The sequence below is a fragment of the Carlito syrichta genome, unplaced genomic scaffold (assembly GCF_000164805.1).
Source record: "Carlito syrichta isolate Samal-C Ts95f unplaced genomic scaffold, Tarsius_syrichta-2.0.1 Scaffold309091, whole genome shotgun sequence".
In the NCBI taxonomy this organism is placed as follows: Eukaryota; Metazoa; Chordata; class Mammalia; order Primates; family Tarsiidae; genus Carlito; species Carlito syrichta.
Genome location: NW_007253187.1, coordinates 374801 through 390969, shown reverse-complemented (window position 1 = coordinate 390969; position 16169 = coordinate 374801). Strand labels below are relative to the sequence as shown.

The window sequence follows — 16169 nt, the reverse complement described above, 5'->3', positions numbered from 1 at the left end:
CCCCGCCCACCACCCGGCCCCGCCCCGACGAAGGGCCGCCGGCGCGGAGGAGGGGAGCGAGGGTTGCCCCTCCCGCTTTTCATTCATTTTTTTCGGATACTTTTTCGGTACTAGAGGGGGTCCTGACTACCTCTCCTATTACTGTGTTCCAGCATTCCTTTCTGCGCCTCAAACGAGTTCCAGCCTCAGGTTCCTTGAATGCTCTTTCTAGATGGCCTCTTTTCTCCTTCTGGTCTCAGCTTGTGTCATCTGCTCAAAGCCCCTCCCTCACACCCAATCTAAAGCACTTCTCTCCGGTCACTGACTGATCAACCTGTTTTTTATTTCTAATACATCATGTGAAATTATTTTTTCTTGTTATTAACTTTTCCTCCTGAAAGATCAGATCATAAAAACAGAGATCCTGTCTATTTTGTTCTCTATAATACCCCAGCACCTAGCAGAATGCTCCCTGCACTGGTGCTCAATACTTTTTCTTCTGACCTGATGAATGAGTTAGTATTTCGGGGCGTTCACGGTAGAAGCTATTCTCTCTTAGAACCCCTGCTAAAATGCAGAGGTAGATGCTACACGCCCCAGGGCTCTTGAGGACAGAGAGGTAGGAAAGGCACATGGCTATGTGGAAGCAGGGTAGACCTGTGAGTACAGGAGGAGCACTGTGGGAAACCTTTACTTATGCATGAAAGAAGAAAGAATGAGTTATGTTCATACTTCATACCATTCTAATTCATATCCAAACAATGTTTATTAAGAGCCTAATATATGCCAGACACTTTCACATGCTTAACATATTTAATCCTCATGGCCACCTTGTAAGGGAAGTATCATCAGTGTCATTTGAACAAGTGAAAAACTGAGGCTCAGAGAGATTAAATAGCTTATCCAAAGCTCTCCAGACAATAAGTGCAAAAATAATAATTTGAATTCAAGACTGTTTGATTCCAAATCTGGAACTTTCTGGCACCTCTGACACACACACACACACACACACACACACACACACACACACACACAGACACACACACCCAGGTCCTGAGCTACTGCCTCCTTGACTCCTGTCAGGTTGTACCCTGAAGTCAGCTGGCTCTCCCTCAGGAGTTAGAGAGAAGTGTGGAAGGGAGTGACTAGAATCCAACCCAGGGCTTTCTTCTAATTCTCTCTTTCAGTCTAAGAATGTGAGCCTCAGCATAGTGGCTCACACCTGTAATCCTAGCACTTTGGGAAACCAAGGTGGGAGGATCATTTGAGGCCAGGAGGTTGAGACCAGCCTGAGCAACATAGTGAGACCTTGTCTCTACAAAACAAATAAACAAAACCAAAAGTGTGTGCTACACTGAGAAACGGGGCAAAAACACAACTGCACCTGACTCAGAAGGAGATAGGCAGAGGCCTTCAAGTTCAAGACAGATAGGGAGACCAAGATAATGTACCTTTCAGGCTCCTGGGGGTGAGGAAAGGACTTGAGTCAGGGGAAAGGGAAGGGAAGGAGAGATAAACCCATCTTGGAGTGTTGTACTTTGGCTGCTGGAGAACAACAGAAGAGACCAGAGACGAACAAGTCATTCCTCACAGGTCCCACATATGCACCTCTCAATCTAACGCCTCCCACCTTGGCCAGAAAGGACGGCTTCCTACTGAGATGCTGCCCTGTTCAGTCTGTCTTCTCAAGGTTTTTCCAGGACTTGCGGGTCTCCAGGAAGATCTTGACCAGGGACAGGAGGATGGGTACAGCCATAGGCAAGAAGAGCGGGATGTAGATGGCAAACTTCTGGTCATCAGGGAAATAGAGGAGGTGGAGGAGTGAGGGGTCAAAAAAGGCACGCTCAGAGGACATCACAGCTTCTTGGCTGGCAACGAAGGCAGATGCCAGGTGCCCAGAGGCCAACTCCTCTGCCGCCTTCTGGACTGCAGCTACAGCACTGTATACCTAGAAAGGAGGGGACAGGGGGTTACCAGTAAGTCCTAGGCATTAGCAGAGAGTGTGCTGGGTTTCACTGTGTCTTCCATTTACCAGGGAGGTTTCCTGGAGTTCACCAAAGACATATGCAAGTCAGTCTAAAGGGATATGGTTTATTCTCTTAGTTTTGGCTTGAAACTTCATATTCTGCTGGGCATGGTGGCTCATGCCTGTAATCTCAGCACTTTGGGAAGTGGAGGCCAAAGGACTGCCTAAGCCCTTGGCAAGACCTTGTCTCTACAATAAGCGGAAGGATCACCTGAGCCCAGCAGGTCAAGGTTGCAGTGTCTGTGAGCATGCTACTGCACTCCAGCCTGGGCAACAGAGTGAGATTCCTCCTCAAAAAAAAAAACAAAAACAAAGAAACTTCACATTTTTTCCCCCTAAGTCAGAGTCTCTACCACCCAGGCTGGAGTACAGTGGCATGATCAAGGCTACCACAACCTCGACTTGCTGGGCTCAGGCAATCCTTCCGTCAGCCTTCCAAGTAGCTGGGACTACTGGTATATACCACCATGCCTGGTTAATTTTTTTAATTGTAGAGATGAGGTCTCACCAAGTTGCTCAGGCTGGTCTCAAACCCCTGGGCTCAGGTAATACTCTCATCTCCACCTCCCAAAGTGCTGGGATTACAGGTGTGAGCCACCGTGCCTGATCAAACTTAATATTTTTGAAACCACCTACATAAAGTTATTATCTGGCCACAGGGTAAAAGCTGTAGAGGAGACCAGAGCCATGAAAAGCTGCAGTTATGGTTAGAATTTAACAAATTCGTTGTTTCTAAGTTTGCTTTCACTTCAGCAGAGGGCAATTGACCCCTGGGGAGAGGGGAAGTCGTACAGCAAGGCTGAACAACACATTTTCCCTTAAACAATGAGCCTAAGACTGCATATATCTCCTTAAAGAGAAGAGTAGAGGTTGAAGGACAAAAGTAGCTCCAGTCTTCAGAGATCCCACTTCCTGCATACCTCCCTCCTAAACTACTTCTACAATGGCTCACTGCCCAGGGGCTAGTAGTTGATGGTCATGGGACTTGTTTTATAGATACCATCTATTGCAAAACTTAAGAATAGTATTTGAGATATTTCTCAGATTCTGATGGATCCAAAGCCCTATCTGGACCCCAAACACATACCAGGACAGTCATATTTAGCTCTGCAAAATGAAGACTTTTGACATATCATCAAACAATCAGCAGTCCCTGGCCCACCAAATTCCACTTAGAAACTCTAGTCTTCACCAGGCACAGTGGCTCAAGCCTGTAATCCCAGTATTTTGGGAGACAAAGGCAAAAGGATTGCCTGAGCTCAGGGGTTCGAGACCAGCCTGGGCAACTTGGTGAGACTTCATCTCTACGATATATCAAAAAATTAGCCGGGCATGATAGTGTGCGCCTGTCGTTCCAGCTACTTGAAAGGCTAAGGCAGAAGGACCACCTGAGCCTAACAGGTCGACGCTGGGGTGGCTGTGAGCATGCCACTGCACTCCAGCCTAGGCAACAGAGTTAGAGACTCTGAATCAAAAACAAGAACAATAACAAAAAAACCCAAGAAACTCTAGCCTTTGAATTATTTCCTGCGCTCCTCACTCAGCTGTTTGGAGCAGTGTTTATTCTTCTGAGCAGTAGGCATAAGAACCTAATCAAGCTGTAACATTGTCATCTGGACTTTTGCTGGGGAGCTGGTGCTGCCTTCTAGAGGAAGTCCAGGGCACTTAAGGATGGTATGTCTGGATATACCCTAGACCTTAACTGGCTCTCTGGTCTTAACCACACCCAGTCCTTCACTGACCACTCTATGCTATAGAATCCACCCCCTGCCCACTTACCTCAGATGCCACATCGTCCTTGATGACAATGTTACTGATCTTGCCCAGAAGCTGTGCCAGGGAGGTGAGGGTGGTGGTAGCCGTGGCCAAGTTCTCCACTGACCGAGCCCAGAGCAACCGGTCTAGCTCCCAGGTCATTAGTCCTTCACTCTTAGGCCCCGAAAGCAGGCATTTTGGAGGCACCTGAGGCTGAGCAATTCCAAAGAGCAGCCTGTGGAAACAATGAAGTAAAATCAAGGTGGTTAGGAGCAGATGGTGGAAATGATGATAACTAAAATTCCTAAATTCCTAGAATATCTGCCATAAGCCAGTGATTTTCTTTCTTTTCTTTCTTTTTTTTTTTTTTTGAGTGGGAGTCTCATTCTGTCGCCCAAGGTGGAGTGCAGTGGCAGGCCTCGAACTGCTGGGCTCAAGTGACCCTTCTGCTTCAGCCTTCCAAGTAGCTGGAACTACAGGCATGTGCCACCATGCTCAGCTAATATTTTTTTTTGACTTATTATAGAGATGAAGTCTTGCCAAGTTGCCCAGGCTGGTCCCAAACCTGTGGGCTCAGGCAATCCCCTCACCTCAGTCTCTCGAAGTGCCGGGATTATAGGCGTGAGTCACTGCAGCCTGCCAGTGATTTTCAATCCTACCCAGAACCATAGGAGTTGTGAGGAAGTGCCTCAGGGTCTCAAGGAGTAAGTGGCAATACAAAGCAATCCAGAGCCCCAACCCCTACTTCAACCAGAGTGTTTCTGTTTTTGCCTGTTGCTATATTAGACTTCCAAGATCTTATTTGAAAAAAGGTTCCATGGCCAAAATACTTCCGATAACACCAAGTGAGTTCCCTTCGCCCTCTCTACCCTCTGTGGACAAATGGTGCCAATGGGACTTAGCGTTAAAGGATGATCCAGGACAGCCTTTGGCAAGGCACATGTGCCATGCTTCTCTAAGTTTACACTCATAACAGAAAACGCTGATCAATCAGAACTCTTTCCTAATGAGCCCAGATATAGCATTAGAATCCTTAACACAGCAAGTCTGGGCATAGTGGTTCATGCCTGTAATCCCAGCATTTTGGGAGGCCGAGGTGAGAAGACTGCTCGAGCTGAGGAGTTCAAGACCAGCCTGAGCAACATAGCAAGACCTCATCTCTAAAAAATGTAAAAAAAAGTTAGCAGGTGTGGTGGAGTACAATTGTAGTCCCAGTTACTTGGGAGGTTGAGGCAGGAGGACCGCTTGAGTTCAGGAGGTCAAGGCCACAGTGAGCCATGATCATGCCACTGCCCTCTGGTCTGAGTAACAGAGTAAGACCCCTGACTCAAAAAAAAAAATCCTCAACACAGAGCTTCAGACAGCCACTCTCAATTGATAAGTTAGCACAAGATTTAACAGCTATTTTCTTAAGTATCCCTAATTACATCTCATGGACATGACATCCATGAGTCTATTTTTCTTAAAACAGGTTTTGTCAGCTGCTAGCCCTTCTTAGGAGAAGGATGATGGGATCCTTGGAAGCCTTTCTTGGCTTCCTTGGGACACTAGGTACAGTCACGGTATTCCCACCAGGTGAAAGTTCACTCTGCTCTGCAACCCCCCTCTATAGTCAAGAAGAGTACGGTCAGACTCTTGGTGGCCATGTCTCCAAGTGGATCACCCAGGACCTCACCGCAGCTGAGCCAAGAACACCTCCATCACTCGCACCATGTCCACCTCAACTCTCACTGGCAGCTCCGAGGCATTATAGGCTTTGGAGTCAACATTATACACCTGAAAGGAAGAATGAGATTGCCACAGCATCATAATAGAACTGTGCACAGTTGTAGCCTAGGCACTATAGAGGTCATGAGAGAAAAGGAAAACAAATTCTCTGCTTTTTAGAAGCTACAAACCCAATGGTATAGCTATTTTTTTTGAGTACCTACTAGGAGGAGCTTTAAATAAATTATCCTAATTACCTCCTTGAAAGTTCTGTAAAATAGTTTTTTTCTTATCCCAGTCATTATAGTGAATGAGAATATTCACTCATGAGAAACTCCCCGTCTGACAGGGGAAACAACGTTCTCAACCTTGCAAGACTCCTACAAATAAGGTCAAGATTTGAGACAGACACAGAATTGTCCTAAGTAAATGCAAAAGGGCCATAGTACAGAAAACGCTGACAGAAATAAGAAAGAGTAGGGCTGGCAGAGGAGGAGCATCAGCACACAGCACCCCCACCTCCATGGTGCCTGCCCCACCCATATGCTGGGCCAGGAGGACACCAGAAGAAAAACAGAAGAAACATGTTTTCAGAGAATGCCTGTCTGTCCCAGAAGCCTGGGTTCTGGTGACTATTACCATGATGCCACCCCAGCGGGGACTGTGGAATGCGTTGGTGGCCACTGGAGCACCATCCTTGTCCTGAATGTACAAGGGGGAGTGGGCAAGCTCAGGCACGTAGAGTAGAAAGTTGAGCACAGGGTACAGGGAGGCAGCACTAGATCCTGTGGTATAAAGACAAGGGAAGGCAGAATACCAACACGTTGGACCCAGGCATTAAGCTCCAGCTCAGCCTCTAACCTGCTGGCCACTTGCTCTGGGACTCAGATTCCCCAACCAATAGTCACTGGGATATCCCCCAGTCCTGGGTTTCTGTGGTAAAATGCTTCTGAGTGTTCTCCCAAGAGGTATCACACAGATGGAATATAGTCGTTAGCCCTATAAGGCCCCTGAAATCTAAAACTCTCTAAAACACTCCCCTTGACAGTCTAGGACAGTTCTCTTGACCACTGCCATATTGCACCCACATTACTACAGATAGCTTTAAATCCTGGCACCTGCCTGCCTTGCCAGCCTCCTCTTTGGTCACTCGCATTTTAGCCACACTGCTCTGAGCTTCCTGAATGTTTACACGCTCTTACTCTTCTAGATCTACACTCATAGTTCTCTTCGCCTGAACTGCCTTTCTATCTCTATACTCAGCACTGACACAGGCAGTCCCTCAGCCAATGTTTGCTGACCGAATGAATGAATAAATGAATGAATAGAGGAGGAATTTGCTAATATCTCACATGCTACCCCTTCATAACCCTTGGCCCACAATGGCCTACCTCTGGTGTCTGCAATTCCAGTTAGTGATATACTCATTTGGCTTGCCTGTTTTACAGTTCTTAGTCATACCTATTCTTCCCAGGTTCCAGCCCCAAAATGACAAACTACAATCCTAGTTTCAAGGTTCTTTGACCTCAATCAGCAGAAGTGTCAATTCAAATTCTGCCTTTAATGTACTTTTGCTATTGCCCTTCCTAAGGTATCTTTCCCAGATGGCTCTCAGGGAGACAGATCCAGCTGAGCCATTCATTTGTAAAAAGTGCTGGGTATCATGTTTAATTAATGCTTTTGGCTATGATGGGTGTGAAGATGGAGATCTCAACAGAGCATCATGAAAAAAAAAAAAAACCTACGTCTTCCAGTCCCCTCAGACCAATCTAAGCTAGAAACCACCATGATATATAACCAGGCTCCAACCCCTGGCTGAGACATCAGGGTTCCTCCCTGGCCTGGCAGAAAGACCCTCATCCTCAGGAGCTCACCCAGTCGGGACTCCACTGGGTTGATGACATGGGGGAGGCTGTGTGTGTCCAAGTAGTAGCTGGAGGAAGTTGGGTCAAAGCGGGGATTTACCCCCAACATCGCGTAGTAAAGGATCTGTAGAGCAAAGAGGGAGAAGGTTATTTTGTTTATGATTTATATTCCACTTTCTCTGAAAAAATATTTTAGATGCTTTAAAAAGATACAATCAGGACAAAGCAAAATATGAGACAAAATCACGGCTCAGAGAAAACAAGTATAGGAAAAAAACCAGCAAAGCTAAGGGTAAAGTTAAAACACTGAATATGTGGCTTTGAAAACCATATAGTACCAGAAGTGGCGGCTCACACCTATAATTCCAGCACTTTTTGGGAGGCAGAGGTGAGAGGATTGCCTGAGTCTAGGGGTTCAAGACCACCCTGAGCAACTTGGTGAAACCTCATCTCTACAATAAATCAAAAAATTAGTCAGGTGTGGTGGTGTGCACCTGTAGTTACGGCTACTTGGAAGTCTGAGACAGAAAGACTGCCTTGAATCCAGCAGGTCAAGGCTGCAGTGGCTGTGGGCATAAGACTGCACTCTAGCCTGGGCAACACAGTGAGACTCCAACTCAAAAAAAAAAAAAGGAAAAAAAACTTCCACATATTTTACCATGTTTCCTAACAGCTTAAACAAAGAAGGAAACAAAGAACAGCATAATTCAGTGTCTACAGACTCAAATCAAGCCAGTTATTCAGAAGTAATTACTCCCACTGCCAAGACCTGACAAAAATTTCTCCCACATGTTTTTCCCTACAAGGACATAGTGCAATACAAAAAGCTACATTCTTCACATCTTTATTGTACTACATTAACATATTTCAGGAAGTTTAAAAAAAAAATTCGTGAAGGAGGACTGACGGCATTAACGTCTAGGCACAAGCCGGGCTCGGTGGCTCAGCCTGTAATCCCGCGCCTTTGGGAGGCGGAGGTGAGTGGACTGCCTGAGCCCGCGGGTTCGAGACCCGCCTGGGCAACTTGGCGAGACCTCACCTCTACAATAAATCAAAAAATCAGCCGGGCATGGTAGCGCACGCCTGTAGTTCCGGCTACTTGGAAGGCTGAGGCAGAAGGATCGCCGGAGCCCAGGAGGTCGAGGCTGCGGTGGCCAGGAGCGGCCACTGCACTCCAGTCTGGGTAACAGAGTGAGACTCCAACTCAAAAAAAAAAAAAACATCTAGGCACAACTGGTGAGTACAGTTTTAGGCAGAGCCACAGGGAAGGCAGTTGGTTAACAAGCACTGATGAAACTCCCTCAGAAGGACACAAAGAAGTAAATATACCAGAATCTGCCCTCAGTGGACAATGCACATGGATGGATACACACACACACACACACACACACACACACTCCAGTACCCATCCTTATGACACTCACTCACATACATACACTCACAAAGGAAATTCCTAGCAAATCAGCAAGCTGTAAGAAATGAAAGAACAGACTGACTTATAACTAATAGACAATAAATATGTATGGACTTTGAAAAGGACTCCACTCACTCCCAGTCTCACCTGAGAGTCCACAGAGAAGTTTCCAGCAGCACTGAGGGCATTCAAGAAGGGCTGCACATATTGCCGGACAGCCCCCTCGATATCCCAGTGAACGCTGTGGGACTTGGGGTCTGGGTTAAGTAAACTGAAGGTGATCTCGTAACCTATAGAAACAGGAGTCACAGGTTCAAGACCCGCCTGGGCAACTTGGCGAGACCTCATCTCTACAATAAATAAAAATGAGCCAGGCGTGGTAGCGCGTGCCTGTAGTTCCAGTTACTTGGAAGACTAAGGCGGAAGGATCGCTGGAGCCCAGAAGGTTGAGGCTGCAGTTGGCCGGGAGCGGCCACTGCACTCCAGTCTGGGTGACAGAGTGAGATTCCAACTCAAAAAAAAAAAAAGAAAAAAAGAAACAGGAATCAGGGAAGTCAGAAGCTCCTGTGAATCAATGTAGAAGGGCAGCCTATCCCCCTGGCAGAGCTGAACTTGTTTCTCCTCTGGAATGGGGGCTGGTTTCCATCATGGAACCAACAGGAGGATAAAACTGGGATGAGGATAAAACTGAGTGCATTAAGAAAAAGTTGCAGCCAGGCTCGGTGGCTCAGCCTGTAATCCCGCACCTTTGGGAGGCTGAGGTGAGTGGAATGCCTGAGCCCGCAGGTTCGAGACCTGCCTGGGCAGTGAGACCTCGTCTCTACAATAAATCAAAAAACCAGCCAGGCGTGGTAGCGCGTGCCTGTAGTTCCGGTTACTTGGAAGGCTGAGGCGGAAGGATCGCTGGAGCCCAGCAGGTTGAGGCTGCAGTGGCTGGGAGCGGCCACTGCACTCTAGTCTGGGTGACAGAGTGAGACTCCAACTAAAAAAAACAAAAAACAAAAAACAAAAAAAAAAAGAAAAAGTTGCTTCTGGAGAAGAAAGGAGTGAGAAGTTTCCATGCAGATTCCCATTCTACCCCATGGAATTCATGTCCTGTCCCCTCCTATGGCAAAGCCTGGTACTCTACCCAAGCTGGACTTGAGAGGCCGCCTCTTATCAGAGCTCCACTTGTCTTCTGGAAGGTGATCAGCCAGAGCAGCAGCAAGTACATCTTCAGTCAACGACATGGCCTGGGCCACCTGGATTATGCGGCGGCCAATGATGTTAAAAGCCTCCCGGTGCATTATCCCCCGCACAACTGCTGTCCTCTTGGGCCCAATGTAGCTCATCGTGTCCTGTGGGGGTGAGGAAGGGACAGAATGCCCATGCCTCAGAGAAGAAAGCCAAAAAGCACTCTGGCTCCTATCTTCGAGAATCTGGCCTTTTGCACCTGACCAACAGGCTTGCACATCTGAGATTCATAGTGAGCTAGTAGCAGCATTTCTGAGCTATAAGTACCCATGAGCGCTTTTACTCATTTCTGTTCCCATCTCTTTTCTGGTAGACACAGATAGATCTACAAAGAAGCTAAATCTTTTCAGGCTGGTAAAACGGTGAACTTGAAACTAAGAGATGGCAGAGCAAGAAAAACAGAATACACAAACTACTGGAAAATTTGATGTAAGAAAATGGTACGTGGCTGAGGAAGTACTAGAATGTTCACACTACCATCATTTCTAGCAGTAAAAAACTAGAAACAATCCAAGTGTCCTTTAGCAACAAAATGGATAAATTATGTTTATTCAATGATACACAGATTCAATTACACATATTATCATGGATGATTCTCTCACCTATAAATATTGGACAAAAAAAAAGTTGCAGAAAGACATATATTGTTTTATACCATTCATATAAATTTTAAAATATGTAAAATTAAATATATTGTTTATAGAGAGACAACATATGTGATCAAACTTTAAAGAAAAGCAAGAAAATGATAAGTGGTCATCTTGAACTAAACAGGGGTGGGATATAACCATGGAAATGCACAGGGTTCCAACCATGTCACTATACTGTAGCTTGTATGCTGGGGATGGGTATGTGAATATTCATTACAATTTTTCTTTTGGCTGGGTGTGGTGAGTCAGTCTGTAATCCTAGCACTTCGGGAGGCTAAGGCAAGAGGACTGCCTGAGCCCGGGGGTTCGAGACAAGCCTGGGCAACTTGGTGAGACCTCTACAATAAATCTATAATAAATCACAAAAACTAGCCAGACATTGTGGCATGCGTCTATAGTTCCAGCAACTTGAAAGGCTGAGACAGAAGGATCACCTAAGTCCAGCAGATCAAGGCTGCGGTGGCCGTGAGTGTGCCACTGTACTCTAGCCTGGGCGATAAGAGTAAGACTCCAACTCAAAAAATAAAAAATAAAATAAACTTTTTCTTTTGCTTTTTATAAGAATTAAGTATTTCATCGTAAGTTTAAAAAGAAAATGATGCCAGGCGTGGTAGTTTATGTTTGCAATTCCAGTACTTTAGAAGGCTGAGGTAGAAGGGTCACTTGAGGCCAGGAGTTCAAGACCAGACTGGACAACATAGTGAGATCCCATCTCTCCAAAAACAAAAATTAGTCAGGTGTGATGGTACACACCCGTCGTCCTAGCTACTTGGGAGGCTGAGGCAAGAGAATCACTTAAGCCTGGGAGTGAACTATGATCGTACCACTGCATTCCAGCCTGGGTGATGGAGCATGACTCTATCACTTTAAAAAAAAAATGGCCAGGCACCATGGCTTACACCTATAATCCCAGCACTTTGGGACACTGAGGTGAGAGGACTGCCTGAGCCCATGGGTTTGAAACCAGTCTGGACAACTTAGTGAGATCTCATCTCTACAATAAATCAAATAATTAGCTGGGTGTGGTGGCACGTGCCTGTAGTTCCAGCTACTTATAAGGCTGAAGTGGAAGGATCACCTGAGTCCAACAGGTCGAGGCTGCAGTAGCTGTGAGGGTGCCACTGTATTCTAGCCTGGGCAACAGAGTAAGACCCCGACTCAAAAAAAAAAAAAAAAGTTAAGACCAAAGAAGAAAGGAGTAAGGAGTTTGCATGCAGATTTCACAACCCATTGAAGGCATTTTTTTTTTCTTACTCTGTCACCCAGACTCGAGTGTAGTGGTGTGATCATGGCTCAATGAAGCCTCAACCTCCTGGGCTCAAGTGAATCTCCTGCCTCAGCCTCCTGAGCAGCTGGGACTACCGGTGTACAACACTATGGTGACTCATTTTTACATTTTTTGTAGAGATGGGGTCTTGCTGTGTTGCCCAGGGTGGTCTTAAACTCCTGGCCTCAAGTGATCCTTCTGCCTCAGTCTCCCAAAGCACTGGGATTATAGGCATGAGCCACCACATCCAGCCAGCTCTTTTTTTTTCAGCTTCTTTTTAATTCTACAGTTTTTTCCACTTTACATGGTCATTGGCACTTTAACCGCATACAAATCTTGAATTTACAAAGACCCAAAGTCCTTCAATTGGCCAGGCTCGGTGGTTCAGCCTGTAATCCCAGCACTTTGGGAGGCTGAGGCAAGTGGATTACCGAGCCCATGGGTTCAAGACTAGCCTGGGCAACTTGGAGAGACCTCGTCTCTATATAATACATCAAAAACTAGCCGGAGCCGGGCTTGGTGGTTCAGCCTATAATCCCACGCTTGGGAGGCTGAGGTAAGTGGATTGCCTGAGCCCGTGGGTTCGAGACCCGCCTGGGCAACTTGGCGAGACCTCATCTCTACCATAAATCAAAAATTAGCCAGGCGTGGTAGCACGTGCCTGTAGTTCCAGCTACTTGGGAGGCTGAGGCAGAAGGATAGCCGGAGCCCAGCAGGTCGAGTGCACTCCAGTCTGGGCAACAGAGTGAGACTCCAACTCAAAAAAAAAAAAAAAGAAAAAAGATTTGGAGAGTTTTCTATGGTAAATGGAAGAAATGGGCAGCAATGCTGCAAGAAGTGACCCAGGAGAGAATGAGCAGAAGGGATAAGGCAAGGCTACAGCCTCTCCGCTTTCCCTACCTGAGGAAGAAGTGAGGAGCGTTCAGAGATCACGTACATAGTCAGGGAGCCCTCCGCTTGTTCCTGGGGCACAGTTAACATAGCTTCTGCCTCTGAGGACAAGAACGGTAGTAAATCAGGTGCAAAACACCATTCCATCTCCCACTGGCCTCCACAGAATGTGTAAGCCACCCCTCTTATTCACTTAGCTGACACTGTGGTCAAGCCTGGGTAAGCTAATCAACCTCTCTCTGACCTTCAGTGGACCAGGCTAAAACCTACCATGTACCTCATTCCCAGTTTTGCCACAGAGGTTTTGGAAGTAAGACAAAGTATAGAAACTACACACTTAGAGAAAAGAAAAAAGAGGGCTTCTTGTTAAAATGGTGTGCTCACTCCTTCCCATACCTTGCACATTCCCTGATGACAAGGCCTCTTCTTCATGGTCAAAAGCCCTCCGATAGGCCTTCTGGAAACGGCATTTAATTTTCATTTTGTCTGAGAGGGAAAGAAAGTAGCATGATAAGAAGAGCAAGTATCAAGTATCAGACCTCTGTCCACCTTCCCTGCCCTAACACTGTCCAGCATCTGAGGACAGCAAGATGGTTGTCTGTAGAGAAAGACCAAACAGCTACAGTCAACTCTAATCATTTCTGCTTAGATGATATCAAACACATGGCACCCCACTTCTCCCAACTGCCCCAGCTCTTGCCTCTGCCTGTGCACACACTGGTCCTTCAGCCCGAAGTATCTTCCCACTGGGAAATCTCTTTCAATATTCATTACATTAATAGGAGAAAGGAGAAAAACCATATGGTCATCCCAACTGCTACCCCAAAATAATTAAATTCAGTGAACATTCCTGATAAAAAATAAACACATACTTAATAGCAAAATCCTAAATGCAATTCCATTAAAGTCAGTAATACAACAGAAATGCCTGCTATCTCATCTATTATTCTCATCATTATTCAGTATCATTCTTTCTGAAGTTCCTTACCAACATAACATGTAAAGAGAAATAAAACTTAAGGCCACTTTTTAAATAGTATAATTATTGTCCAAGAAAACCAAAGAGAAACAACTGAAAAACTATTAGAACTAGTAAAAGTTCAATTTATGATAACTAGATGTAAGAATATGTAAGAATCAAGAGCTGCATAAATACCAGCAATAGCCAATACAAAAAAATTTTTTAAAGTTCCAATTGTAATAATGATAAAAGTATAAAAATACCCAGGAATAAATGCATAAAACTATGAGAAGAAAACTTGAGGATTTTTCTGAAGAACATAAAAGAAGATCTGAATAACATGGAAAAAAGCATACAAGGTCCCTAGGTGGAAAGACTAAATTATAAGGATGTCAATTCTCCTCAAGGTAATCTATACGTTTAAGGCAATCCCAATGAGATTGGTTTTTTTTTTTTCTTTTTTTGCCCCGGAAGCTTCACAAACTGAACCTAAACAATTTTAAAGTTCCTCTTTATAGAAGAATTCCAGACAGAATAAATCACACGATTTTTTAAAAGCTATTTTATAACTGGTAACAAAATGGATTCCAGCAACAAACAGATACTAAAACTATCATGTGAAGGCTGATGGGGGCCTGGCTCGGTGGTTCAGCCTATAATCCCAGCACTTTGGGAGGCCAAGGTGAGAGGATTGCCTGAGTCCTGGGGTTTGAAACCAGCCCGGGCAACTTGGCAAGATCTTGTCTCTACAATAAATCAAAAATTAGCCAAGCGTGGTAGTGCATGCCTGTAGTTCCGACTACTTGAAGACTGAGGTGGAAGGACTGCTGGAGATCAGCAGGTTGACACTGGGGTGGCCATGAGCGTGCCACTGCACTCCAGTTTAGGCAACAGAGTGAGACTCCAACCAAAAAAAAAGCTGATGGGAAACTCTAAAATACAGCGATCAGGTTGATTATACCTGAACTCACTAAATAATCTTTGCATCACTCAAAGTGGAACAACCAGCCATTATATGCTTCATGATATAATATACACACCACCTATAAAGTATTCCTGCCTAAATAATTTTGAATCTGATTTTAACCAAACCTCTAGATCTAACCACTGGCTTATAAGAAATATGGATACTAGGCTGAGTGCAGTGGCTCATACCTGAAATTCCAACACTTTGGGAAGCCGAGGCAGAAAAATCACTTGAGCCTAGGAGTTAAGACCAGCCTGGGCAACACAGTGAGACGTCGTCTCTAAAAAATATATATATACAAAAAATTAGCCAGGTGTGACGAAGCATGCCTAGTCCCAGCTACTCAGGAAGCTGAGGCAGAAGAATTGCTTGAGCCCAGGAAGTTAAGGCTGTGGTGAGCCATGACTACACCACTGCACTCCAGGCTGAATGACGAAGTGAGACCCTGTCTCAAAAAAAAAAAAAAATATATATATATAGCCAGGCTCGGTGGCTCAGCCTGTAATCCCGTGCCTTTGGGAGGCTGAGGTGAGTGGATTGCCTGAGCCCGCGGGTTCAAGACCTGCCTGGGCAACTTGGCGAGACCTCATCTCTACAATAAAGCAAAAATTAGCCGGGTGTGGTAGCGCACGCCTGTAGTTCCAGCTACTCGGAAGGCTGAGGCGGAAGGATTGCCGGAGGCCAGCAGGTCAAAGCTGCGGCCACTGCACTCCAGTCTGGGTAACAGAGTGAGACTCCAAATCAAAAAAAAAAAAAATATATATATATATATATATATATATGGATATGAGGAATGAGTTCAATGAAGCCACGAGGAAGCAATTTGCCAAATCCCAAATGTAAGATGTTCTATAAAACTAATGACCTGAGAGGCTGGGTGCAGTGGCTCACACTTGTAGTCCCAGCACTTTTGGAAGGCTAAGGTGGGAGGACTGCTTGAGTTTTGAGACCAGCCTAGGTAACATAGTGAGACCCATCTCTAGAAAAAATTTTAAAAGTATCCAGATGTAGTGGCATATGCCTGTAGTCCCAGTTCTTCAGGAGGCTGAGGCAGAAGGATTGATTGCCTGAGCCCAGGAGGTTGAGGCTGCAGTGAGCTGTGATCATGCCACTGACTCCAGCCTGGGGGACAGAGTGAGACTCCAACTCAAAAATCAAACAAAAAAACTAATGACCTGGTTTATCCAACAAATCAACGGTATAAAAAGAAGTGTATGAGGATGGGGTGGGGGAAGCTGATATATAATAAGATGCAATGCACTGATCTTGATGAGAATAAACTAGCTGTGAAACTAACTGTGTTATCTTTGAGATAACTGGGGTGATCTAAATATTGACTGAGAATTAAGTGATATTAAAGAATTACTGATGCTGGGCTCGGTGGCTCAGCCTGTAATCCCAGCACTTTAGGAGGCTGAGGTGAGTGGATTGCCTGAGCCCGCGGGTTCGAGACC

General features: G+C 45.5%; 1 protein-coding gene across 3 annotated transcripts in view; it reads right to left on the bottom strand.

The window, feature by feature from the left end:
* Positions 1-720: 720 nt before the first annotated feature.
* The window catches only part of PIGS (phosphatidylinositol glycan anchor biosynthesis class S), a 20100-nt gene continuing 4651 nt past the window's right edge, over positions 721-16169 (bottom strand). For 2 of the 3 annotated variants that reach the window (XM_008066705.2, XM_021716918.1), the window contains 9 exons: positions 13184-13273; positions 12797-12888; positions 9876-10083; positions 8894-9036; positions 7342-7456; positions 6107-6252; positions 5436-5536; positions 3785-3995; positions 1318-1927 (listed from right to left, as the gene is read on the bottom strand). In XM_008066705.2, coding sequence (XP_008064896.1) covers positions 1652-1927; positions 3785-3995; positions 5436-5536; positions 6107-6252; positions 7342-7456; positions 8894-9036; positions 9876-10083; positions 12797-12888; positions 13184-13273 — 1382 coding nt within the window. In that variant the 3' untranslated portion in view covers positions 1318-1651. Of the gene's footprint in view, positions 1928-3784; positions 3996-5435; positions 5537-6106; positions 6253-7341; positions 7457-8893; positions 9037-9875; positions 10084-12796; positions 12889-13183; positions 13274-16169 lie in introns of all 3 variants that reach the window. The other variant, XM_021716917.1, reaches the window with a different exon arrangement.